Below are 24,377 nucleotides of genomic sequence, written 5' to 3'. Positions count from 1 at the left end.
CGTTAGTGGCCGGCCCAGCCTCAAACCGTGACACCCCTCACACTTCAAGACTTGCCTTTTCTTTGGTAAGAGAAATGGTAAGTGTTGCAGTCAAAAGTTTCTTAGCCCTCCAGTGACCACCAAGGTTTCCTGCTCTGCTGTAGAAGTACGGCTGAGCAATCTCTTCCGTTTGGGACAGGTAACTAATGTGTCTCTGCTTTTGTCCTCAAAGGCTGAGTCGCAGCTCGTGCCTTGCAGGACAGCTGTGTCCGCACTGCAGTTGATGTGTTTAGTTCCATCAGCAAAGCTCTCCATAGTACCCGCCTTTGTGACAGAAGCCGTTGTTCAAGGTGCTGGAATTGGGGTGCAGATGAAGAGTTCCTCAAAGAAGAAAGGTCACTTCTCTGGGAGCTGCACGGTTCTTAACGGCGATGTCCCTGTGTGTTTCACAGCTGGGCTTCCTGCCCTGCAGTTGTGAAGTCCCACACAACGTGGGTTCAGTTCTAGTGAAGGGAACCAGGGTTGTAGCCCTTAACATCTTTGGACATAAGATTGGAGTGGGCCTGCAGGACGTAGGTGTGATCTCCACAGCCCTGGTATTCATAGGACCAGTGTTCTTGTGACAGGAGGTAGATGCACACCCAGAAGTGGAATGTGTAACGCTTAAAATGTTTCTAAGAACTCGTGTTCTTGTAAGGTCAGTATTCTTTTCTGCCTGAGCTGCAGGAGGAAGATAAGGAAATGTTGACACTGAGGAGCTCCTCTCAAAAATGTCATGCCCTAAGTGTGAGCTTGCTTTCCGTCTGGGCTATCCAGAACTCACTTTACAAGTAAAGCCTTGAGTTAGAAATCCTTCAGGGCAGAAATAACTTTTTTTTTTACGTTGTGCACTCATGTGCATGCAGGTAGCTTTCAAGTAACATTGGGCATTGCTTAACCAATATATTTGCTATGGAAAATATATTGCCATGGACACCATTTCAGTGAAAATGAAGGAAGTGTTATCTTGGATGTGCAAGAGCAGGAAAACCTGGGGGGAGTGTTATTTGGAGATCGTGTGGAAGACTGGTAAATACACAATCTTGTGCAATCGGTAACAGTCTTTATGAATTCTTATTTTTCTAGAGAGCTCAAATTAGAAGAGGGATAGCTTGATCCGGTCTTGACTGTCCTGTAACTTGCCTAAATCTGTTCTCTTTTAATGTCTTTAGATGAAGAGAACTGATTCGCGGCTGAGCTGGATGAATTTGGGTCAGATACAATGAGTGAAATCAATATTGTTGGGCGAATTATCTTAAATGTATGGAGAACGATGAGAAATGAGGTAAAGTTTCGAAAGGTTAATGTATTTGACTGGCTGGGTTTTTTTTAATTGTAGTAGATTTTGTTGAACATTTCATGTAACTTGTGTAACTGTCTGTTCTCTGTTTGTACACCTTTTCAAACAGAGCATTCTGCCACTGGGTCAGACTGGGTTTTGCGTGTCACTGGGATGTAAAATACTGAAGCCCTTACCTTTCAGTCATGTTACGTGATGATGTTCCTTTTCAGTCCTTTCTGGGTTTTGAGAACAACTTACCCGTTTTCACAACTTGTCAAGTGTGGTGCTTTTACGAAATTAACTACTTGAACTTCCTTTAAGCTGTCAGACTTACTCATTGCTTTGCTGTTTAAGACCTTACATTTAATACTCAGATGGTTCAGTCCTTAGAAGTCCTGTTCTGACCAAATTCAGACCTGACCTTTGTGATTTACTTAATTCAGCGTATTCTTTTCAACTGATGAGGGATATTCTTTCCTGACTTGTAAATAGTTCAGGACTTATAAGTGTGTATGTTTACCTTTTTTAGCAAAGAATCCTAATACAAAGGTAATAATTTGAGTTGTCACAGTTTTTAAAAAGTAGGGATTTCTCTGACGATGAAAGACATCACGCAGGTTAACGCAGCCTCTGTGTTTTTCTAGGTGCATCTAATGAATTACCCTTTTGAAAACGTGGGCTTTCATGTTCTTCATCACCGTTTTCCTTTATTTACTCTCCGAGTGCTGTCTGGTTGGTTTGATAATAAGGCAGATGTCTACGGGTGGATCTCTTCCTCCAGTTTGTTTGTTCCTTTTAAGGCCAGATCCTTAACATGGGAATAGGTGTGAGCTAAAGTGAGCATAGGGAGAAATAATCAGTTTAGCTCAGGTACTGGAACAGTCTGTATGCAGCAACATGAGCTTATTTACTCTGCTGTTGTGCTGTGCTCTGTTGTGTAGTTGTACCCTCAATATTTCATCTCTCTGTATGTTTCTGTTTAAAGTACACAAAACCAAAGCAAATGCTCAGTCCCAGTTCCACCGTATCTGAATAGATCGACCATATTGAAGTTCTGGAAGGTTTTTATTTTGTATGTACTATTCCTCAGAAAGACTTTTAATGAACTGCCAGGTTTCTGTTTTACTTCACGGTGCATGCCAACAAAGCTAGGCTCCAAAGGAGAACAAAACCGTGTGCGAGATGTTAAGGCAGTAACTACAGCGGCTTAAAAACAGCCTTTATATGACATGAATCACACCGGGCTTCACTCTTCGCTGGAGTGATTTGGTGTTGTGTGGTGTGAACAGCTCATAAAGCTGAGTGCTGATCTGAGCGTCATTCATGACATACAGATGATTTCTGTTCAAGTTAAGTACTTTGCAACTAGGTGGAAACTTGGTTTAGTGCTGAAATTATAAATCTATGTGCAGCCGAGATAGGTGTTGTTAATACAGAAGGTGTTATATTAACAGTTGTTTGGATTGTTAATATTGAAGGGGTTTGTTCCACCAAAGTCCACTCAGTTAAAAAACCCTGTAAACAGGGGAAGAGCAACTGGAGTTTCTGTTTCAGTAGTCCTTTGGGGGAGTGGGGAAAACAGTACAAAGTGTGTCATTGAGATAGGCCTTAACAGCAGTTTGCTGTAGCACAGTCTGTGTCTCTCTTTAGAATACATAAGTGTTTATTTGTGTGTGCCACGTTTTTGAAAGAGCCGTGTGAGCATGTCCTGGGGGGAATTTTGTTTGCTGGTTTGTAACAAGCTGTCATAAAAACTCGTTGTTATTAGTAGAAAGAGCAACACTGTCCTGATGGTTTATAACAAGGCGTTGCCTTTCACACATGGAAAGCGGTTGATCATTCTGTTGGCTGGGTCCGTGGGGATCTCCAGTTGTCAGACAAACTGGATTGGATTGAGGGAACGCGTGAGATGGCGAGACTTTTTGGCATTCAGTTCTTACACGTATGAACAAGGGGCTCCCAGGTAAGATCTGGTTTTCCTCACACTTCACAAAAGCAAAACAGTCTTTATACAATCATTCTCAATCAAAAATAGCTGTTTATTTTTAACAATGAGTGCCCCAGAGGTAATCATGCCAGTGAGTCTCTTCTACTGACTGAGTCTGAGAATGAATGCTTTTTAAAACAATAACCAGTAAATCGAGAACGCCTTAGAAAGATGGGATGGTTTTCTTCCAGGGCAGGCAAAGCTGCATCGAGTGTGTTCTGAGTGACACGTGCTGTGAAGCAGACCTCTGGGTGAGGTCTGATGGTAAGACAAGAAGGGCTCTGGCTTTATTAAGGACATGTGTCATGCAAGTCGTGTGTGGTTCTGTTATTTCGATACCAGCATCAGAGGGAGCAGGAGCAGGACAGAGGGATACTTACACTGCTCTTCCTTTGAGACCCCAGCAGTTTCCAGCAATACCAAGGGCTTTCCTTGCCCAGATTCCGAGGGACTGGACTAACTAGACTGTTTTCATGGCTTCTCATGAGCCCTGAACAGCGCCTGAAACAAGAGACAACTACTCTCACTCATGTGGTCTGCGCTGCTGTTGTCTTCTTTCCTGCCCTCCTTCTTCTTTCCTACCCTCCTTCTGCTTTCTGTCTTAACAGACTGTAGCTGAGCTGACCAGGACTGATTATTTTGCCAACTTCTGTGGACAAAAAGACAACTTGGAAACTGCTGTCCTGAGCCGACCAGCGTTGTCCTGAGCCAGCCCGAAACGGGAGTGTCTGAAGCTGCCGGTCCTTAACACTCCAACCCAACTCAAGAGCGTTGCCATCTTTTCCCTTGGACTGCAGTTGCCTGGGTCACCTCGTGCCCCAGTGCAGGTTCTTGTTGGTCTTGCTGGTGCTGGCCCTGTGTTTTGGGCGGGGGGCGGCCCTGGCCGCAGAACCCCGGTGGTGTTCAGTTGGTATTTGCCAGTTCAGCTCCCTGACCCGGTTCACCACGTTCCCCGAAAAGTGCCGCTGTTGGAGCGAGGGAGGAGAAACGCAGAGCTAGGGCCAGGGAGGGGGGGCTGGCGTGCTGCCGACGTAGGGGTGCTTGAGCGGTCACGGCTGCAGCCCGCAGAGCCTGTCCTGCCTGTCATTTTCTCAGATGGCCGTGCGTGGGGGTGAGCACAGAAACAGGCTGCATGTTCTGTCCTGACTGCTCTTTGCTCTTTCCTTCTGTGCACTCAGGTTTTGTTCCCACTGAAACTTTCCAGATCACAACAATAGCAGTTGCAGCAATTCCCAGTCACCTCAAATAATTTTTTTTCTCTCAGAAGAATCATCGCTGCCATTTATGTAGATACTCCTTTTCTCCTTAGCTGGAAAAGATGTGAAACGGAATAGCACTAAGAACAGATTTCAGATATTTTGTTTTCCATATTTTTGTATCTCATATGAAGTTTTACAAGACCTTTTTTAAAGGTGGATTTTTCTTTTATTAAGCTATCATGACTGTTCCATAGTAGACTAAACAAATCTAAGAGGGAGATGGTCATAGACCTAGGGATTATTAGTCAGATGACTGAAGAACTTGCTGAACACTAGAAAAAAGAAAACAAAACCAACCCAAACCCCTCGCTCTTGCCAGATCCAGTCCCTGAGCACCTCATCACACACCTGAGCTCAGCACTGGACACAGCTTAGTGCAAGGCAGCAGCAGCAGCTCATGCTGCTGCAGAGCTACACTTTCAAACCCCAACCTGTTTGTGAGGTAGCAGGGTCTGGTTAAAGCTGCTGGTTCTCTGAGTTCATTGATAACGTCAGAGTTAAAGAAATTAGACCGAAGCCATTCAGTACAATACTTGAATGTGTAGTGCGTCAGGCAGAGGGCTTTTGAGCCGTGATTGAGTTGCTTACAAAGAACAGAACCAGGATTACATGGGGCTGTTCTTGGATATTTTGGGATTTTCAGTCCTTTGCCACCCATGTGTGTGATTTTCAGCTACTTTGTTTTTTATTGTGAGTGGACACAGTGAATACCTGGCTATCAGTGCTTTTAAAGCCTTACTAAAGCATTGAGTAATAAATAAATAGGGCTGGTTTTTAATCATGTTGCTACGTTTTGTGATGCAACATTTTGTGATGTCTCGAACAAGGTGACAGTTCTTAAACTTTTGGGGGTTTTATGCTTCCTGTACTACTTGTGGCATCCTCAGGCAGAAAGCACGATACCCAGAGCAAAGCAGCAGACTTTTGAACTGGGCTAACTCAGATTCTTCCCTTAGTTCTCTTGCTGCAAAGCACGTTCTAGTTACTCCTCACGGTTAAAAGCTTGGAGGCACAATTACCAGCTGACACAGCTCCCGTGTCATTTCTCTGTTTTCCCAGATGTTGAAATCATAATGCAGTGCCTCATTCCTGGAATGATGACCGGGAAAATGCTCACCAGCTGCATGTTATACTGTGTTTTCTTCAGTGTTCTGCAAGTCCAACAAAACTACAGTTTAGTAAACGCTTGTTCCCTGACTGCAGCATGGCCATCCGCACATGTTGTTGCAGCCTGTTGGGTGTTTATTTTTCCATAGGTAAAAATTAGAAGTACTTGATTTTCAGTTATTAGGGCTAAATGATGAGGGAACACATGGAAAAATTCCACTGTATGTGATAGAAAATGTACCTTAAAAGCGAGAGCGTGGCTGTTTATTTTGGAAAACTGGTTGTCCGTGCTTTAAATTCAGGAAATGTGAGTGTGTACTCACACAGTTGGATACAGCCGTGTTTACTCTGCATTTCTGAAATTACAGTGACTGTATCCAACCTGTTGTGCAGTATCGTGTGGAGTCCCTGGTGCTGCGTATTGCAAAGCCAACGAATTGTGTTCCTGGAACACCCAGCATCCAGCAGCGAGCTCAAGGGAAAGCCCTGCAACGTGCTCCCTCAGTACCGGAGCCAGAATCCCGCTCCTGCGGCAGTGCTGTTCTCGTGTGAGCCTTCCAGCCGTTAGAGCCTTCCGCTGGGGTAGCCCACAGCTACTGGTTTTCAGCCTGCCTGGGACAGGTTGAAAGCTTAGGGAAGTGAGTGGTTAATCTTTTCTCACAAACTTGAATTCCATGCTGGGGGGGTGGGGGGTGGGGGTGGTGTATGCACACACATATTCCTATGCACATCAATATGTATTTTTAATTAAACACAGAATTAGACTCTGTTCTGATAAAAAAAAAAATCAACTCTGTATGTCCATGTGTGTAGGGCTGTCCCATTCTTGTGGTGAGGCCGTTTTTTTTTTTTTTTTTCAGAAATAGTTAGAATGTCACATAAATGTACTCCCTGTTTTCCAAACTGGACTGGTATTATTTGGCTGTATGTTAATAAATGATTGTTGTTCTCTTTTAACAGTTGTAGTTCATTCTGGTCTTAACTATGCAAAATGGAAAGATACAATGGGTTACTCTGTGTGGCCTCTCTGATGGAGCTTAACAGCGATTCTGTTGATTGGAAATCTCATGGGTCATTATAACGTGTTATTTGTAATTGTACGTAGCTAAGAAATTTTGAATGACAGTATGTTTGTTTATAGCTGAGATTATAATTGTGACTGTATCCTTGCTGGTGTTACCAGCATTTAATGTGAGTTGGTGGGTTTCCTTGCTCGGGCTGTAAATCAATGAGTTGTCTTCATATTTCATTTTCCTCTCTGTCAGACAGGATGCATTCCAATCTGGCCGTGCATCTCTCAGAGCACTTCCTGACTGATTTTACCAGATTAGAGATGATACCGCAGTGTCACCCAGTGGAGGAGCTTTTGTCAAGGTGACGATATCAGGGCTCTGTGACAGGCACTTTCCCTTCCTGTTGGCTGAGCAGCTGAACATCAACTTGATCTTGTGGTTTCTCTTTTGCTGCATTACGAGCAGACAGAAGGGGGGGAGGTTCAGTCTCCCATTTCCCCATGTTTTTTGATATTTGTCAGACGGCTGAACTTCTGGCAGTTCAGGAAATATTTACACTTTATGCTTTCATGTACCCTGAAGGCTCATTTCATCAATAATTCAACTGTGTTTTACTTGTGCAGTTTGGGGATCAAACAGTAATTATCTGTGTGTAACACGTCATTCTTCGTCTGCCTGTAGAGCAGAATGTCTTCCCAGAAAAAGAGTCCTGGTTCGGGAGATGAAACTCCCTGACCTCTTTCTGTTCTTCTCATTTTATATGAGGTGTCTGCTGGCTGCTTGGTAAGGAAGTAATAAATATGGCCTGGAGCTCTTTCAAACAATTAGCCAGTCACCAGCATACAGCTATTTAACGTAAACCACAAACTTCAAGTAAAGAATATTTGCAAGATTTTTAAATGTCGATATTCCTTTAGCATTTACCATTAGGAGAATGAACAGTTAACTCTTGAAGTCCCGTTTCAGTTAACAAGGGTATCTAACCAGTGGGTGAGTGGGGCTGAGGAGAACAAAGAACAACAAACTGTTTACCCTGCCCTTGAGAGCTTTGCCTGCATTCGGGGTTGCTCGTGGTAGTTGTGGGAAGAGCCAAACCGTTGGTGCCTGAGGCACCTTGCACATTAATTTGTCCTCTGAACAGCGATTATTTTAACAGTTCTGGGGTTTGCTTTTACTGCTCACTCTTTAGGTTGGGCTTTTGAACGTGATTTTTTTCCTTGGTTCCCTTTGTGGCAGCCTTCAAGAAGAAAGGGTGTGCTGGCGGGAGTGCTGGGAGGGATCTTGGAGCCGAGGACGGCGGTGAAACAGCCCGTGAAGGCTTATGAGCCTGACAAGGCTGTGACTGGAATGCCTGCAGCTCGGCAGTCGGGTCTGGAATTTACAGCTGACGTCACGTGCGGTGCCAGCGGTGCTGATGGCTCTGGAGGAGGGCCGGCGGGGGCGGGGCGGCGCTGCCGCGGCGGGGGCCGCCGCTGGGGAGAGCGGGGCCGGCCCGGGCCTGGGCTGGCGGCCGGTCTGGGCGGCGGAGAGCGGCGGAGCCACCGGCTGCTCGCTGGGGGCTGCTGGGGAGCGGCGGCCCCGGCCCCGGCGGCGTCGCGGGGCTCCCGGCGGGCGGGCGGTGCCGGACTCCGCTGCCCGGGGTGCGGGCTGGTGCCCGCGGGGCAGGAGGAGCCGTCGGCCGAGCGGGAGCGGGGCTTAGGTGTGGAAGAGGCGCGGGCTGTGGGTTTTGCTGTTCAAAGTGCGGGGAAGGGTAACGGAGGGGTTATGACTGCGAGGGCAGAAGGAGGGGGGGGGCGCTTTGGAAGAAGCCCCGGGCTGCGACACTGCGAAAGTTGGGCAAGTTCCTCCCCGCGGGGCGAGGGGAGGCTGCAGCCGCTCGCCGCGACCCTCTGCGTGAGAGCCCGGCCGGGAGCCGCTGCGCCTCGCCTGCTCCTCGTTGCGGGGGGAGATGCTGCAGCCCAGGAGGTCCCGTCGGGTCTGGTTCAGCATCGGCTGGGGCAGAGCCCAGGCGCTGACGAACCTCCTTTCCCCGCGGCGAACGCGCAGAGACGCCCCGGCCCCCGCGGTGCTGCCGCTGGTCGTGTCCGTCTGAGCGAGAGGGGTGCGCAGCGCGGTTCCCGGGACGGAGCGGGCCCCCGGGGAGCCCCTGCTGGCGCCTGGTCTGCCCGTGCGTGAGCCGGGCTGTGCCGGCGAAGGACGATTTGAGAGAGGCACCTCTGTCTGTCAGGGATTTGAACTCTCCCTCACTGTCAGCAGTTCTGACTGAAATAGCGGAGCTGTTGCGTTCCAGGGTGCGGAGCGAGGGCCGCGGTAGCTGTCTGTGCTGCCCCGGGGCGCTCCGGTGCCGGGCAGGACGGCGGCTCCGTGCCGAGCGCGGGGCGCTGGTTTCTGCCGCCCGCCGCGGTGGAGCTGCGGGACCGTCCCCGCTCCCCCGGGGGGAGACTTGCCGGGCCGGAGGCTGAGCACGGGCCTCGGGTGCCGAACGGCCGGAGGAGTGACAGGGGGTCGTGGCTGTGGAACGCTCCAGCCCCCGCAGCCCAACCCCCGCCCTGCCGGTCTCCTCCCTCCCGCCCTGCCCCGCCCGCCCCCGCGCTCCCAGCGGAGCCGCAGTCGGCGGGGACTTGCCCGGCGCCCGGTACGTCCCGCCCGGCGCCCCCAGCCGCCGGCCGGGCTCGGCTCTGCCGCGGGCGAACCGGCCGCGGGAGCGGCGGGGAGCAGGGGCGGGAGGCGGGGGCGGCAGCGGGACCCCCCGAGCCCCGCGTCCGCGGGAAGGGCCGGCGGGAGCGGCTGCCGTGAGCGCTCCGCTCTCCGCACGCCTCCGCGGGGCGCGCTGGCGTTGGCGGTTTGCGGGAAGAGTGCGGGGTGTCTGTGAGGGGCCGAGCGCGGTTTGGGGGGAGGTGGCAGCCGCTCCGGCCGGAGTCGGTCGCTGCCGAGCCGCGCCGTCGTTAAAAGGATTCGGGCCTCGGGGTGCGAGCCCTCGGCCCTGCCCCCTCGGCGTGTCCCCTGAGCTCGGCCGTCCCTCGGCCCCCCCCCCGAGCGGGAGCGCGGCCGGGGACGGAGCGGAGCGGGCTCCCCGGCACCCCGCGCCCCGCAGGCGCCTTTCGGGTGCGTCATTAGTGATAATAATATCCGTTCTTTTTGTAGCGAGATTGAGGATGGATGGGGGAAAGCGATGGGAAATAATCGCCTTTTTTCCGGTGGAAATAAGGAAACGTGAAAATCATGCACTGGGGCGCGGGGGCGGGGGGTCGGGAGGGAGGGAGGAGAAAAGCGTTTGTAATTTGAAACAGAAAGAAAAAGCTTTTATTGGGGAAAATACGTCTCTAATCAAATCTGTCTAAATTAAATGCTGTCTACAAACCAGAAGTCACCAACCAGCAAAAAGTATACGCGCTCACTTCGGTTTCCCCTTAGTTTTATAGTTTCGCTTCCGACTCGAAATTTCCAAGTGATTACCGCTCCGATTTCAAGGCTGAAAGAGCATTTTCTGTAAACGTTCAGTTTATAAGTACAGGGAGAAACACGTATTTGGGGATCCTGATATTCAGGCGAACGCGCCAAGAAGAAACCAGCTGCCGGCGGCGGAAGAACAAATGAACGGGAGAGAAAGGTGCGGGGGATGCCCTGCAAATAAAGCAATCGCTACAGAGATATTTAGATGTATTTAATGGGATGCGTTATTCAAAAGCCCTGCTGACTGGTCTAATCATTTAGAAAAGCTAGTTTTCCTAAAAACTTTACCAAATATTTACACTCAATAAACGTTAATCGATTAACAAGCCGGTCGTGCTCTTACAGGACCTTTCCTGCGGTCCCGCCATCGCGCTGTCCCCGCGCGTCTCCACCGTTTTGTCGTTTTGACAAAGTATAAACGGAGCCCTTCAGGCGGTGGTGTTTATAAACCGGCTCGTCTGGGCTCAGAGTGAGTCTCCCCGTCCATCCACATCACCAGATAGAATAATAGTAACGAATCAGACAGGGAAGAGCCGGGCTGAACCACCGGCCTTTTCCCTTTTTCCCCAGGGGTACTGAAGTCCCGAATCACCAATTCTTCTGACTTTCTGGCCGTTGATCCACGGGAATTCGTAGTTCAATGTCAAAGGTAACAACAAAACAGTATTCGACTGTTCGACAGCTGGAGGAAAAGGGTAACTCCTGTGTACGAGCTGCTGCTGAGCTTGGCCAGATTGAGGGGAAAAAAGGGCGAACAGCCCGGCGGGGTGACGTCAGGCGCACCCAGCGCGCTGTCCGGGCTCCGGGGCTCCTTTCCCGGCGGGCCGGCAGGAGCTCCGGCGAGCGGCAGCCGCTGCGCTCTCTCCCCCTGCGCAGCCCGCGCCCTCCCGGCCCGGCCTCCCGCTCTCCCCCGCGGCTCCTCTGGCTGCCGGTGGCGGGACCCGGCTCCCACGGCCGTTCCCGGCTCGCTGTCCCGGGCAAGGCCGGCACCGCGCGCGGGCTCCGGCGGCGGATCCCGCTGCCCCTTCCGAGGCGCGGTGAGACCCGAGTCCTCCGGCCGAGGCGGGGGAAGCCGCGCTCGGCGCCGCTCCTCGGGGCCGGGCCGGGGGCCGGGTGCAGAGCGGAGCGATGCTCTCCCTGAGCCCGCCCGGGGCCCCGCTGCTCCTCCGGCCCCGCTGCCAGGGGCGGCCCGGAGCCCCCCGGGAGAGCCGAGCGCTGGGCGGGCGGCCGGGCTGTCCCCGCCGCTCGGGGGGAGGGAGGGGGGCGGCGGGGCCGGCGGCTGCCGAGCTCCTGCGGGGGGACCCGCCCGTCCTCGCCTCCCCGTCCCGGGGCAGCGCCGGCGGGGCTCGCCCGCCCCGGGACGGCTGCGGGCGGTCTCGGGGATGCCGCTGCTGCCCATCCTGCCCTCCCCGGGCGTTTGCGGGGCGGACGGACACCCGCCGCCGGGGCTGACCTGTGCCGGGGATGCTCCCGCCGCGCCCCGGTCCCGCCGTGCCCGGGGCGGGGGGGCTCTCGCCCCTGCACCCCCCGCAAACCCCCTCTTTTCTTTGCCCCCCCCGGCGCCGCCGTAAAAGGCGGAGCTCTGCAGGGGGCGCGGCGGGGACGGGCGCGGGTGCCCCCGAGCGACAGGCGACTGCTGCCGGGCGGCCGCTGGCCTCCCCGGGACCGGCGAGAGGCCCGATCCCGTCCGGCCGCGACTTGCCGGCCGAAGCTCTCCCCTCCCGCTGGCAGCGCTTCGCCGGCGCTGTCGTGCCGACCCGGCGCTCCGCTGTGACGAGCTCTAGCGGCAGCGGCGCTTCCCCGCCCGCTCGTCCCCTCTTCCCGGCCCCGCCGTCGATTATCCCGGGCCGGCCCGGGAAATGCCTGGAGGGACAACGGCCGGGGGCCGGGTTGGGCCGTGGGAGGTTGGTGGGCTGCTGCGCACCCGATCCCCAGACAGCTCTGGGACTTGATTTTCGCGGGGGCCACTGCCGCCGCGGAGCCCGGGAGAGCAGCGCTCCTCCCCTCGCCTCCTCGCCCCGTGTCCCCGGCACTGGTTTCCCCGCGGGAGGGGGGAGCAGTCGGCCCCCTCTCCTCTCTCCCCTCTCCCCCGCGCCGCAGCCGGCGGCCCCGCGGCTCCCTGCCCCCTCGCCCCGCCCTCCCCGCTCCGCTCCGCTCCGCTCGCCCCCCGGGCCCCTCCGGGAAGGGGCTCTGGCCCTGTCGCCCGGGTCCTGCCGCTCTGGCCCCCCCGGAGGAGGGCAAGGAGGGGCCGGGGGAAGGAGCAGGAGCGGCGAAAGCGGCGTGAGAGGGAAGGAGGACACTGCCCCTTCCCGGGCTCTCTCCCCCCGCCCCGTGGGCAGAGCCCAGCTCGGCCAAGGCACGGCCGGGCCGGGGCCGGGCCGGGCGCTCTGGGGGTTCCCCCGAGGCGGCACCGCCGCCCGGCCTGGCAGCCCCTTCCCGCGGCCCCCCGGGGCCCGACGGCGCCGGCCCCGAGCCGAAGGAACCGCGCGGCCGCGCTCCCGGCGGCACCGGCAGCGCGGGCAGAAACGGCTCTGACCGGAGCGGGGCGCCGGGCGCGGGGCCGGGGCCGCTGCGGGGGCGTTTGCCCTGCGGGACAGCGGCGGGGCCGGGGGCTGCGGGGCGCTTCCCTCCCGTGAGATACGGGGAGGAAACTCTTCCCGGGAGGGCAGCGAGGCGCTGGCACAGGCTGCCCGGAGCGGCTGGGGCTGCCCCTGCCTGGCAGGGCTCCAGGCCAGGCTGGACGGGGCTGGGAGCGACTGGGCTGGTGGGAGGTGTCCCTGCCCAGGGCAGCGGGTGGCACTGGGTGGCCTTGGAGGCCCCTTCCAGCCCAAACCCTTCTGGGATGAGTCTGGGAAAGAAGCAGCGCAAACACACTCTAAGCACCAAACTAGTATATGTTAATCCAGCTTTGTGATGAGAACGTACACTGCAGCCTCTGCCTTCCTCAGTCAGTACACATGGATTACATCAGCTGCACACATTAAAATTAGGGGGGAAAATCAATGTCAGACTGGTGACTTCAGCTCTGTTCGCTGCACAGATTCATACAGGCAATGTGTCTGTTCTGCGAGGGAAACAAACAAAAAAGGACAATAAAGCCAGTAAATAAACCTCACAGAAAAGTCCTTACACCAGAAAGAAAACAACAACAATTCAAACGAGAAGAAAAATGTCAAATGATTCAATCTTCTGGGGATATTCTAAAACCTGATGCTTTGGGGTGGGAATTAGCTTTGTATTTGTTCTGGCACCATTTACTCCAAAATATACCACACTAAAGCATACAGCCCTAGTGGGGGGGAGGGTGGGGAACAACATCCCAAAACCAACAAACAAAAACATGGCTCTGCTTTTATTCACTTAACATCCCGGGGAAGTTAGATAATGGAAAAGTAATTCTCTGGAGCCTTGCTAAGTTTTAATGTATTTGTAATCATTAATTATTCTTCCAATACATTTAATTTCTTCACAGTGCATATGAACAGTTTAAACATCTTGTCTCTACAATGGAAAAATTATATATTTATCACAATTATTTGTCAATATTAGAAAATTGTTTACTCTTCCTCCATATGCAATCTCTCCAAGCGGGCAGAGAGATCATTCTTTCTAGTCTAATTCTGTGTAGGATGACTGAACATCTACACAGAACATTAAATGCTGCTTCCAAAGTGCTCTCAAAATATAAGTAACCCTCTTCACCACCTCTTGAGTGGGTAAATATTGCACCTTTTTTTAAAGGGAGTAAATAATGTCATTTAAATCTGTTTATGGTAGTGTAACCCAGGAAAGATCTCAAAGGAACTACTTTGGTATACAAGCAACAGGTACCCAGAACATGGCTCAGCCCAGTGGGGTTGGTAATTTTCAGGAATTCTGACTAACTGTGATTATTTGAGTGTTGGATGCAGTTCACTCGGCTGCAATGAAGAGAGCTCACGCTTCAGTTACCACACTGACCTAACTAAAGCTTTGGACAGTGTTAATCCGCAACTCGACTGAAACCAAACGGCTTTTTTCCAGTTTTTGTTCCCACTTGGTCCACTTTGGGAAAAAGTCCACTTTTCTTCACGATTTGAGGATTTGCCTTTTCCTGAGCTTCTTTTTCCTGGGATGAAGGCAGAAAATTTTTTTCTCATCTTTAGAAAAGGCACGCAAACAAAGTGGGCTCAGAAGGAACTTGTGTACCTCTTCAGTACTGCAACTCGTGATGCCTGACATTCCTGAAAGTGTTACAGATTATTTATTTGTTTATTTTAACCTGGATAATGATGATACTGGCCACTAGCTCCTCCTCACCCACGGTCTTTATACTACCTCTAAAGTCAGGATCTCTTGAGATAGAAAAGAAGAGAAAGAGATGAGGAGATTTACACTAATCAATTTCCCTAAGTCAGAAATATCTTTTTCTTTTCTGACTGTTCTAGTTACACCTATAGCTCTACTAATCAGAAAAATACATTTCAAGACATCTCACTGAAATCTTCCAGAAATTATCTCAAATTTATACTTCCACGAGGTAAAGGGTTCTCGCTCACCACCTGCAGCAAAGCTCACCACCAAAGCACACCCATCTGCCTCTCACAGGACTGTGAACTCCGCTCACAACCACAAGAGCTGTTTCCATAGCAACAAGCGAATTGTTCAGGGTTACAGATGACAGAGCTCCTGCATCCCTCTGTCAGCAGGCTGACAAATGAACCAACAGAGCCTTCAGTCAAAAAGCTGCCTCTCAGACCGTGAGGGACAAGAGGGGAGACGTTAAGTTTCTGAAGTAAGTAGGAACACAGACAGCAGGACTCCAGAAGACTTGCCCTGGACCGTGGAATCCATCACCTCCACCTGCCCCCAGCATCTCAGGTGACCAGGCCCAGCATTCCCATCACACAGTCCTCAAACTCCACCTTAAACACGGACTTTGGCTTTTCCACCCACTCCAGCCAGGCTTTTGCAGTTCAGGCTGTAAACGAACCACCAAAGCCACCCACCTCTGTCCACACCAGCGTGCAGGCATGTCAGCAGGCCCTCTGACACCAGGCTTTTACCAAGAGCACCTTTGCAGATCTCGCTGATTTCCTGCAGCCACAGTCACTGCCCTCTGGTTTGCCCTGACCTGGAAGGCTTTGGGGTGCTGCCTCCTCCGTTGGGGTCAGGGCTTCTACTTCCACGCTACCAGAAGTCTCATGTGGTACTTCCCTGCTGGCTGCACTACTAAGGAAAGCGGGAGGCTCTGGTTCTTTGGTGGTCTCCATGGGTTTTTCCTTTGATGTTTTCTTCTCTGTCGAGCCAGATCCCCGCTCGCGGTGCCTGGAGGCAGTTTTGTTCCTGCCCGGCCTGGCCTGCGTAGCTTTGGGCTGTCCCCGCTCGGGACATCTGCTCCAACCCCTTGTTCCTGCTCCGCGGGCAGTGAGTCTTGCTCCTGCCCCGACGAGGCAGCTGGTTGCTATTCCTGCCCCACTTGAACTGGCCGGTTTGGCCCCTGCCCCAAACTGAGGTCATCCAGTTTTCCCAGTGTCCACTCGGGGCAGTTGGTTTTCCTCCTGCTCAGCTCAGGGCAGTTCGTTCTGCCCCTGCTCCACCCGGGGAGACTTTCTTCTTTTTATCTCCCGCTGGGGCATCCCGTTTGGCCACAGCCTTGCTCGGGCGCCTTTTGCTCATCGTGTCCCCCTCGGTTCTTCCCCTCCCTTGCTTGGGGAGGCTCCTTTTGCCCCTTCTCCACACAGGCTGCCTGGATTTACTCCAGCCCTGCTCCGGTGGCTCTTTATGCCCCTGCTCAAATCAGGGTGGCTAGCTTTGCTCCTGCCCCACTTGAGGCACTGAGTTTTGTCCCTGCCCTGCTCCCGCCCTGCTCGGAGTGCCATTTTTTGTCCCAAAAGCCTCATTTTTATGCTCCAGACCCTCCTTTTAGGGTACAAACTCCTCCCTTAGAGAACAAAGCTTCATTTTCTTCACGTCCAAAGCCTCATTTTTAGGGTCCAAACGGTCAGCTTGACTTGCAAAATCTCACTTTCAGGCTCCACAGCCTCGTTTTTAGGATCCTGCCAGGCATTTTTAGGGCCCAAGCTGCATTGTGAGTCCAAACCCGCATTTGGAGGGTCCAAATCCCTCTTTTAGGGCTCAAAGTCTCAGTTTGAGTTCTGAAAGACGCATTTTTACGGTCCAAGCCCTCCTTTTAGTGTACAAGCTTCTCCCTTAGGGCTCAAAGCCTCATTTTCTTCATGTCCAACGCCTCAATTTCAGCACCCAAAGACCCATTTTTAGGCTGGAAAGCCCCATTTGTAGGGCCCACATCCTCCTTTTTAGGCTCCAAGCCTGCCTTTTAGCACCCATAGCCTTTCCCCATCTTCCTCCTCCTCACTCTGAAGCTTTTAACGCCACAGCCCTGCACACAGCAGAGCAGCAGCACGGCAATCCTTGCTGCACTCCAGAGCTCACCTCAGGAAGAGCCATTTGAATCTCTCCACACTGACCCCCGTCTCTGCTGGATCGCATCAATATTTCGTCACGTGAAACCAGCTGCACCCAGGGCACCTCATCCCGCTGCTTCTCCCGCTTACAAAACAACAGGAGCTGCAAAATGGTGTCAGAATGAACAGTCCCGAGCCGTGGGCATTTTTCCCTGTTATCCAGGATATCAGGTGGCCACCAACCATTCCAATACAGAATGAGGGAGGGCCCAGACATACACACACACAGAGCCCTGCAATCAAAAGCTGGTTGGGGACATGGGGAGTGACACACATGGGACATGGAGGGACAGGAGGGGACAGAGACACAGAAGTGAGTTTATTGGTTAACTCAGCGAGCGCTCGGCTGGGACGGTCACTGTCCAGGCACAAGCGCCTTGTGAACAGCTGAATTAATTCTGCGGTTCCTTGCTGCAGGCAGCGTTCAGGCTTTAGGAGCCTTCATCAGTTGCTTCACACCTTGAGGTGGACGACTCAAGGCAGCGGAGCACCGTGCTACAACACACCACTGAATTCTGCCTCGGTCCGGACTACAGCTGACCACAGACCCGCCGTTATTGCTGGGTCTCCGTCTGTCTCACCGCTTCAATTACACTGGAGTTGCATAAAACCCGGATTGTGTTTATGCCTTCCCAGCCTTATCTTCCTCCCCTGATGCTCCTGGTTTCCTAAAATACCTGTCAGCCTAGGAAAGAAATCGTGTGTAAAGACAAAGCTTGATTTGAGGTTATGCTCCATGCCCGGTGTCACTTCAGGACACCTCTCCTGATGAAGCTCATGGGTCACGACCACCTGGACCTGCATATGCAGACAGCGAGGAGACACGGCCAGAAATGAGAGCTTGGCCCTCTGAAACTCCACAGGGCAGAGCTGTGAAAGAGGAAAGAGCAGGTGAGTGCGATGGCTCAATGCTGACCTCTCCATAATGTACTAGTTCGGTTGAAAAGGTTGGGAAAAATGCCGCTTAGCCCCTGTTTTTCCCCAGTGGGACATGGAAAAAAGCGGGTCCTGACGGGCAGACCGTAACTACGACCTTCTTCAGTGGGGTGTGAGGAAGTTACGCCTGATCCAACAGCGGCGATACCCTCCGTCTTCTGCATTTTTCTGTCGGTATTTAGGCAGACGTGGACACACGCATATAAAATTTCTCACCAGTTATGTCAAATCTGAACTGGTTTCTGCAGAGTTATTATTATGCTGAAGCTCAGACATACTCTGACGGCTTAGAGGTCTTGCAGTTTCCAAACAGACGAATGGGAAAGAAATCAGCCAACCCGGCCACTCCTCAGAATTGCTGCCCAGATACACACCTGCATAAATCAGCATATTGTCCCCAAAGACACTTCAGAGAAGCATTTCCTGATGGCAAGAAAGAAATTACCTTCCCGGATCAAACTATGAAGAATTATTTAGGGATGGGCAAGAAGAAAGTGTCTTTCCAGACAGCGCTGCTGTTCATATCCAGCGGCTTTACCTCTTCAGGTGCCCGAGGCTGCTGCTGGGAGAGGAGCAGTTTGGGCTCACTGACAGAGGCAGGGTGTGGTGACAGAGCCAGCTCGAGAAGTTCACACTGGAACATACTGCACTGTAAACATGGATGTACTGCTGGAAAGTTGGATTTTGTTGTTTTTTGATAGCTTGGAGGAGACATAAAGGCTGAATAGCCGTGTGTATTTCCTCCTACCCTAATCTGAGGGATTTTTCTCACTTGTGCATAGTTCTGGAGAACATGGGAGAACCAAGGTGGTGCGGCAGGCAGGTCTGACGGACAGCTGATAACTGAGAGCACTCAAAGCATCACAGTTTACACTCTGCTTGGCCTGCTGCAGCAATAGACTTAGTGCAGAAGAGGTGTGGTAGAGGCTCTCAAGTATAAAGAAGTCAGGTCAGTTTTGCAGAAACAGGTTTTTGAGTACCAGCCAGCTGGGATGATACTTAATAGGCTTTACACAAACATCGTATTTTTAAGTTCTTCCTTCATTTAGGCTTGCATATTGAATGTTTTTTCTGAGATTAAGCTGAAGCCTATATATAGTCCTTAATTTATTTTTTTTTAAATACTTCTACACATTTCTTTAATGCAGAGATGGAAACAAAACTATGGAGCTCAGTAATGGCCAGAGAGAAGTACACACATCACAGTTCAAGAGACAGGAGCACCCAGAGGGTGCTGTCACGACTGTACCTGGAGGGACAGCAGGAAAGTACGTACGGCTCTGGGACAGTCATGGCCAAGGATGGTGATATCACCAGGGGCACCGATTGCGGGTAACGTCAAAACCGTTGGGAGTGTTGGCACATCAGCAAAAAGAACGTACATTCCTGTAAGCAAGAGGAGAAACCCCTTTAAGCTTGTTATGTATATATTGTTTACAGTTTTCCTGAAATAAATTTGTTTTTCAGTGGGTGTCAATCTATCAGAGCTTTTCCTATTTTTTTCCCATTTCTACTTTTAAGCAGCAGTTTATTGGTTCAGTGTTCTGTCACATGTAGTTTAGAGGGTCAGGTTTTTTAAATCCTCAGCTGTCAGTGGAAATCCATCAAACAGCTGTAGATTACCTTCTTTCAGACATCTAAGAAAAAAGAATCTTCAATCCAAGGGAAAAGGTTGTGCTGTTGGAATCCCTGCCATGGTGAAATACAGCAGGTGGCCAGCTTTAAGCGTCCGGGTATCAGCTTACTTGTTGCTTGACTTCCTCTGCAGTTCGCCTTAGGCGATTCTTCTTCCCTCAGAATCCCATTTTCTCTCCCTCTCACAGTCAGGAGGCAGCAGCATCAGCAGACCCCAAAGTCTGCTCTGCCAACTGCTCCTCTACGTTCATGAGGCCAGGACAGGGGAGACTGGGGGACAGGTTCATGCTCCGAGCTACTCAGAAATGTGGGAGGAAACACAGCAACAGCACAGCTCATCTCACCCCGTTCTTCCACCTCACGGGCACTTTGAAGCTGACTTGTCTTTTAAACTCCCGCAGTACCTACAAGCTCAGTGTTGCTGCCAGTGTCTGCTCCAGCTCTCCAGTGCAGTGGGTGCTGGGAAATGTCACTCTCTCACACAGCGGAAGGCACTCGCTTTCTTCCCCTTGTTCCCGCGCTTCTCCTCCGGGCAAGCGAGCTCTGCCCTCCCTGTGCCTGCGCCTTGTTACCCCAGGGGCACCCCAGCTTGCAGCAGTGAGACCTGCGCTCACTCACAGCTGGGAGGGGCTTGGTGGGGCGGGTGGGCAGGTCCTGGCACCCCTGAACAGCAGCTCGTAGGGAACGCAGGGCTAAGTCCCTTTCATGAGCATTGATAAGCAAGTCCTGTTTTGGTTTGGTTTTTATTAAATGAAAATAAGGAAGGAGAGACATTCTGAAGCCAGCACACGACAGCTCTACTGGGCGTTTGCACCAGCACACGGCACGTGTCTGATTAACCCCAGAGGGTGCCCTAAAACTGTGAGGGGGCCCTTCCGCTGCCAGCACAGACAGGCCGGCCACCCCGCAGCAGCCTGAGCAACACGCCTGAGGGCAGTTTTGCACACTTCTTTCACGTGATCTTGAGGGAAGAGACGTACATAAGGGTATGTGCGTACGTGCGCAGGAATGGGCACACGCCGAAACACAGGAGGTTCCCTCTGAACATCAGGAAACACTTTTGTACTGTGAGGGTGACCGAGCGCTGGAACTGGTTGTGGAGTCTTCATCGTGCCTGTTTTTTCCCTGATAATCTGGGCAGCGTTCTCTGTGGGGAGACTGAAAGGGGCTGAGCTGTAAATGGAAGGGAAATACTATGTAGGAGTAAGTCAGAGGCGACCTTTGGAAGCCAGCCAGGCACGGTTGCTTTGGTTGGCGGGAAGCCGTGGGAACGTTAACAGTTACCAGGGCTCGCAAGAGGGTATAAATAAGTTTGTTACTAAATAAAGTATCTCCGCTGGGTATAAGTAGGTTGTTGCTAAATACAGTATCTCAGCTGGCTATAAATAAGTGTGCCTGCTGAACAAAGGTGTCTCAGTGTGAGCTTTCACCTCAGCCTGAGCCCGTGCCTTCAATTGCCACAATACCACACTAGTACAATAGAGACATCCACAAGAGCCCTGACACACGGCAGTGGGAAAGGAACACAAGCTTGCAGGCGCAGGCTGAGAAACCTCCTGTCTACTCCAACACTTTCCAATGAACACTGCAGCTCCCGGAGGAGGAAGGAGGTGCAGGGACACCCCAAACACATCCATCTCATCACGACTGAAAACAGAAAACACAGCAGCAACGCAAATATGTTCAGAACAAAGGCAGTGACACTCCCCTACCCCCAACGACTCACTCCCAGTTCCAGACGGGTACTGCAGAAGTCTGTCCCCAAAAAGGCCTGAAACACAAACAAGAGTGACAGCACAGTAATGAAATGGTCACCTCCCCTCCAAGCCTTCTAACAAGACACTAGAACAAGAGTGCCCAGCACCAGCTGTTTGTCTGTTTTGTTCACAAACTGACTCCTTGAGACGCCCCTCTTTCATCCTACAACAGAAATCACAAGCTTGAAGCTCTGACACCCAAAGAAATGACGGAGATGGAACAGGGACAGGTTTCAACGGAAAGATCCGGCTCAATCAGAAGGCAGCTCGTCCTTTTCTAACCGCTGGGAGTTTTGGCAGTTTAGCAAACATTTTAAGGAGCTATTACTAAGACAAAGTGAAAAGTACGTCTTCAGAAACATGGGTATGACACCTGCCAGGCAGTACCTATCCAGATTATTCACAAAGATTTTGGTCTCAAAATTTTCATCAGTTTAAAACCTGTTTCCCCAGCCTGACTTTGATAGATCAAAGCATCTATTAAACAAAACAGAGCCCCAAGAATATTGCACAGCGGTGCACTGCAGAGGTTAATTCCGCTTTGCCTTCAGAACATGTTCTTTGGTGGGTTTTACGTGTGTCTCAAATTCAACTGCCCGCACCTTCAATTCTGGAAAATACAACAAGGCAAACAACCCAGGACTACCGGGTTTCCTTTCAGAGTTAAGACACAGGGGCAGCTCCCCACAGAAACAAACCAACCCACAGTGGAGCACCCACCGCACAGAGGTGTTTTGTGGGAGCCCCGCCTGCACAGCGCTGATGCAGCCCTGCATTTCTCATCCCGATATCCAGGACGTGTTCTGGAGGAAGGGGTGCCAGAGCCTGCTGCTGACTCTGCCCGGGAGCAGTTGCCTGCAGGGGGTCGTCCCACTGCTCATACCGAATGTCACAGCCCTGGCCCACCCGCACTGCGCTTCCTCAGGGCAACAGCAGTGCAACCACTGGGGGAGGCCGGTGCTGGAAACGGGGGTGTTTCAAACATTGCACAGAACAGGGTGTTGCAGAAATCACCAGATTTAGGATTTTAGGATACTGCTTAGAAGTCCACTTACTTTTCCCATTTTGATTTGAATATCAAGAATTCTAATTAGTGGATATTAGTAGGAGAGACTAATGATTATTTTGGGAAAATAAGTCTCAAACGGAATAAATGATCAAATTGTCTGTACTGCCAATGCTGCTAGGATACTCCTGTAAAGTCCCAGACCTGAGGTATTCATTAACCAATGATCTGTTAGTGGTTAGAAACAAGGATAATGTGTTGCAGTCCAAGATGTCTGCTAGACAGGATTTCTGATGGTTCCCGCTGTGTATAATCTTTGAATCGTGACCAAAGGAGGTACGAGCCAAGAGCCTACGAGCCAAGGACATGTTCCTTGACCAAACACAGCCAATTCGAGGAGTGGTTGAGACCTCTGACTCACGGACCACCTACCCAAATTATACCCCCTACTCACAAGGGAACAACAGAAGACCACGACAGAGGCTGCGTGCTAATTTGCATCAGAAGCGAGAGAAGAACCAATCATCGAGAGGATGAAATTGAATATGCATTGTATAGACTGAATCTGTATGAATTTAATGTATAAATATTTGTTGATTGCAACGTGCAGGTGGATATCTTTGGGAAGGATCCCATGTCCCCGGGGCACATCGTTAATAAAGGACGTCTCTACTGATCTCACTGTGTGTAGAGGAGTTTTTCTTAACCACTGCAGACTGGCAACAAGGGTGATTCTTTTTCCATTGAAAATGTTAAGAAATGAACAGTCTCAAAGCAGAGCACAAAGTGATTTTCAGGAGTCTGTCACCTACCAGCTGGCTGGCGATTGACCACTCGTGTAACACGAGGATGGCATATCCAGTTTTCTTTTCATAGAACTTTAACAGCAAAATAAGAACACAATAAGACACTGTACGGCCCCTCCCATGACAGCCCATGCAGGGCTCTATTATAGATATCTATATCTATATCCCCCTGCTGTGCTCAAACCCGGACTCCCGCTCTCCCGCCCGGCAGGAAGCGACCGGGCCTGGCGGCGTCTCGCCGCCCGCCGCAGCCCAGCCCCGCCTCAGGGCGCCAACATGGCGGCAGAGGCTGCCCGTGAGGGCCGCGGCAGCCCCCGCCCCCGCCTCGCCGTGATTGGCTGTCGTGGGAAGGCGGGCCGGCGAGGCGCGCGGTGATTGGTGGCTGGTCGGGGAGGCTGTTCTGGCGCGCAGCGGTCCTCCAGGCTGCTGCCACGAGGCTGCCGTCCGTCCGTCCGTCCGTCAGTCCTCCGCGCTGAGGGGAGGCGCGGCCCGGCCCGGCCCCGGCAGCGTCGGTAGGTCCGTGCTCCAGCCTCTTCCCCGGCGGTGGTGCTCTGGGGCCGGCTGGGAGGGAAGGGGCAAAAAGGGAAAAAAAAAAAGAAAGGGCGGGGGCGGCGGTGAGGAGAGACCGAGAGGAGCCACGGGGCCGGGCAGCGGCTGGGGAGGGGAGCCGGGGCCGGGGCAGGCGGGGGGTCGCAAGGGACTCGGCGGAAAAGAGAAGCGATCGCTCGGGGGCGCGTGGCCGGGGAGGGGGTTTGCGGGGCGGGAGCGGCGGGTCCGGCCGTGCCGGTGGCGGGGCGAGAGGGGCGGAGCGGCCCTGGGGCGGCGGGGGGTGCGGGGCGGGCGAGCGCCTGCTGCGGGGAAGGGTCGGCCCTGCGGGGAAACGGGGGTGCGTTTGGGGAGGGTTTGTGTCTGCCCGCTGCGTTTTACTGTGTGCCGGGGGCTGGGAGTGACCTGCGGGGCGGCTCGGCGCGGAGTGCGGGAGTGCGCCGTAGGGAACTTGCCTTTGGGGTTTTTTAAAGTCACGGCACCCTCGTGAGTGGAAGGGAGGAGTTCTCCTGGGTGGCTGACGGTGATGAGGAACGTAACTGAAGAAAACTGAAAGCTCTGTGGTGTTTGAATTCTGAGATGACTCCAGTGGCCTTGATGTTTTTAAGTTCTGACCGTGTTGTTACTAGGAAATAGTGTTGAGAAGATGTAAAAAGTAATGTTTGTGTTCTGCAGTGTTGCAAGTGTGACGAGTCCATTTGTACGTGTTATTTGTGTGTGTAAAACGTGCAGTTTGTGGAAAGCTCTAGCATTTGCAGAAGGTTCAGGGAAAAAGACACTTTAATTGTGTCTTGGGATGTTGTCAAATACCAAGTTTTTAGGCTAAAAATACCTTGTGTTGATCTGTGTGTATATTTTATAAGCAAGTAAATCAGCGTTGATCTATTAAATACGCTCGTAGTTAAATAACGACAGAATGACTGTGATTGAAGTTGATTGTTATCGCTTTTGGTTCTAGTTACCTTAAATGCTGCACTCCTAAAAGCTCTGGCACCGCCTCTGTGGGCGATGAGCTCAGTGCCACAGGGGCCAGTTGCTTCTCCTCCGGTGATTCCGCTGGTTTAGGCAGACTGTTTTGTGAGAGGCTTCTGTGAGAGCTGTGTAG

General features: G+C 52.3%; 1 protein-coding gene across 1 annotated transcript in view; it reads left to right on the top strand.

Moving 5' to 3' along the window:
* Positions 1–410: 410 nt before the first annotated feature.
* Positions 411–24,377, top strand: part of LOC147412708 (M-phase inducer phosphatase 2-like) — a 55,172-nt gene continuing 31,205 nt past the window's right edge. The window contains exons 1-3 of the mRNA XM_086481099.1: positions 411–551; positions 17,342–17,477; positions 22,938–23,077. Coding sequence (XP_086337225.1) covers positions 411–551; positions 17,342–17,477; positions 22,938–23,077 — 417 coding nt within the window. The remainder of the gene's footprint in view (positions 552–17,341; positions 17,478–22,937; positions 23,078–24,377) is intronic.

The sequence above is a fragment of the Leptosomus discolor genome, unplaced genomic scaffold (assembly GCF_034619465.1).
Source record: "Leptosomus discolor isolate bLepDis1 unplaced genomic scaffold, bLepDis1.hap2 HAP2_SCAFFOLD_67, whole genome shotgun sequence".
Lineage (NCBI taxonomy): Eukaryota > Metazoa > Chordata > Aves > Leptosomiformes > Leptosomidae > Leptosomus > Leptosomus discolor.
Note: the sequence above shows the minus strand (reverse complement) of the source record. Positions and strands in the feature narration are given on the sequence as shown.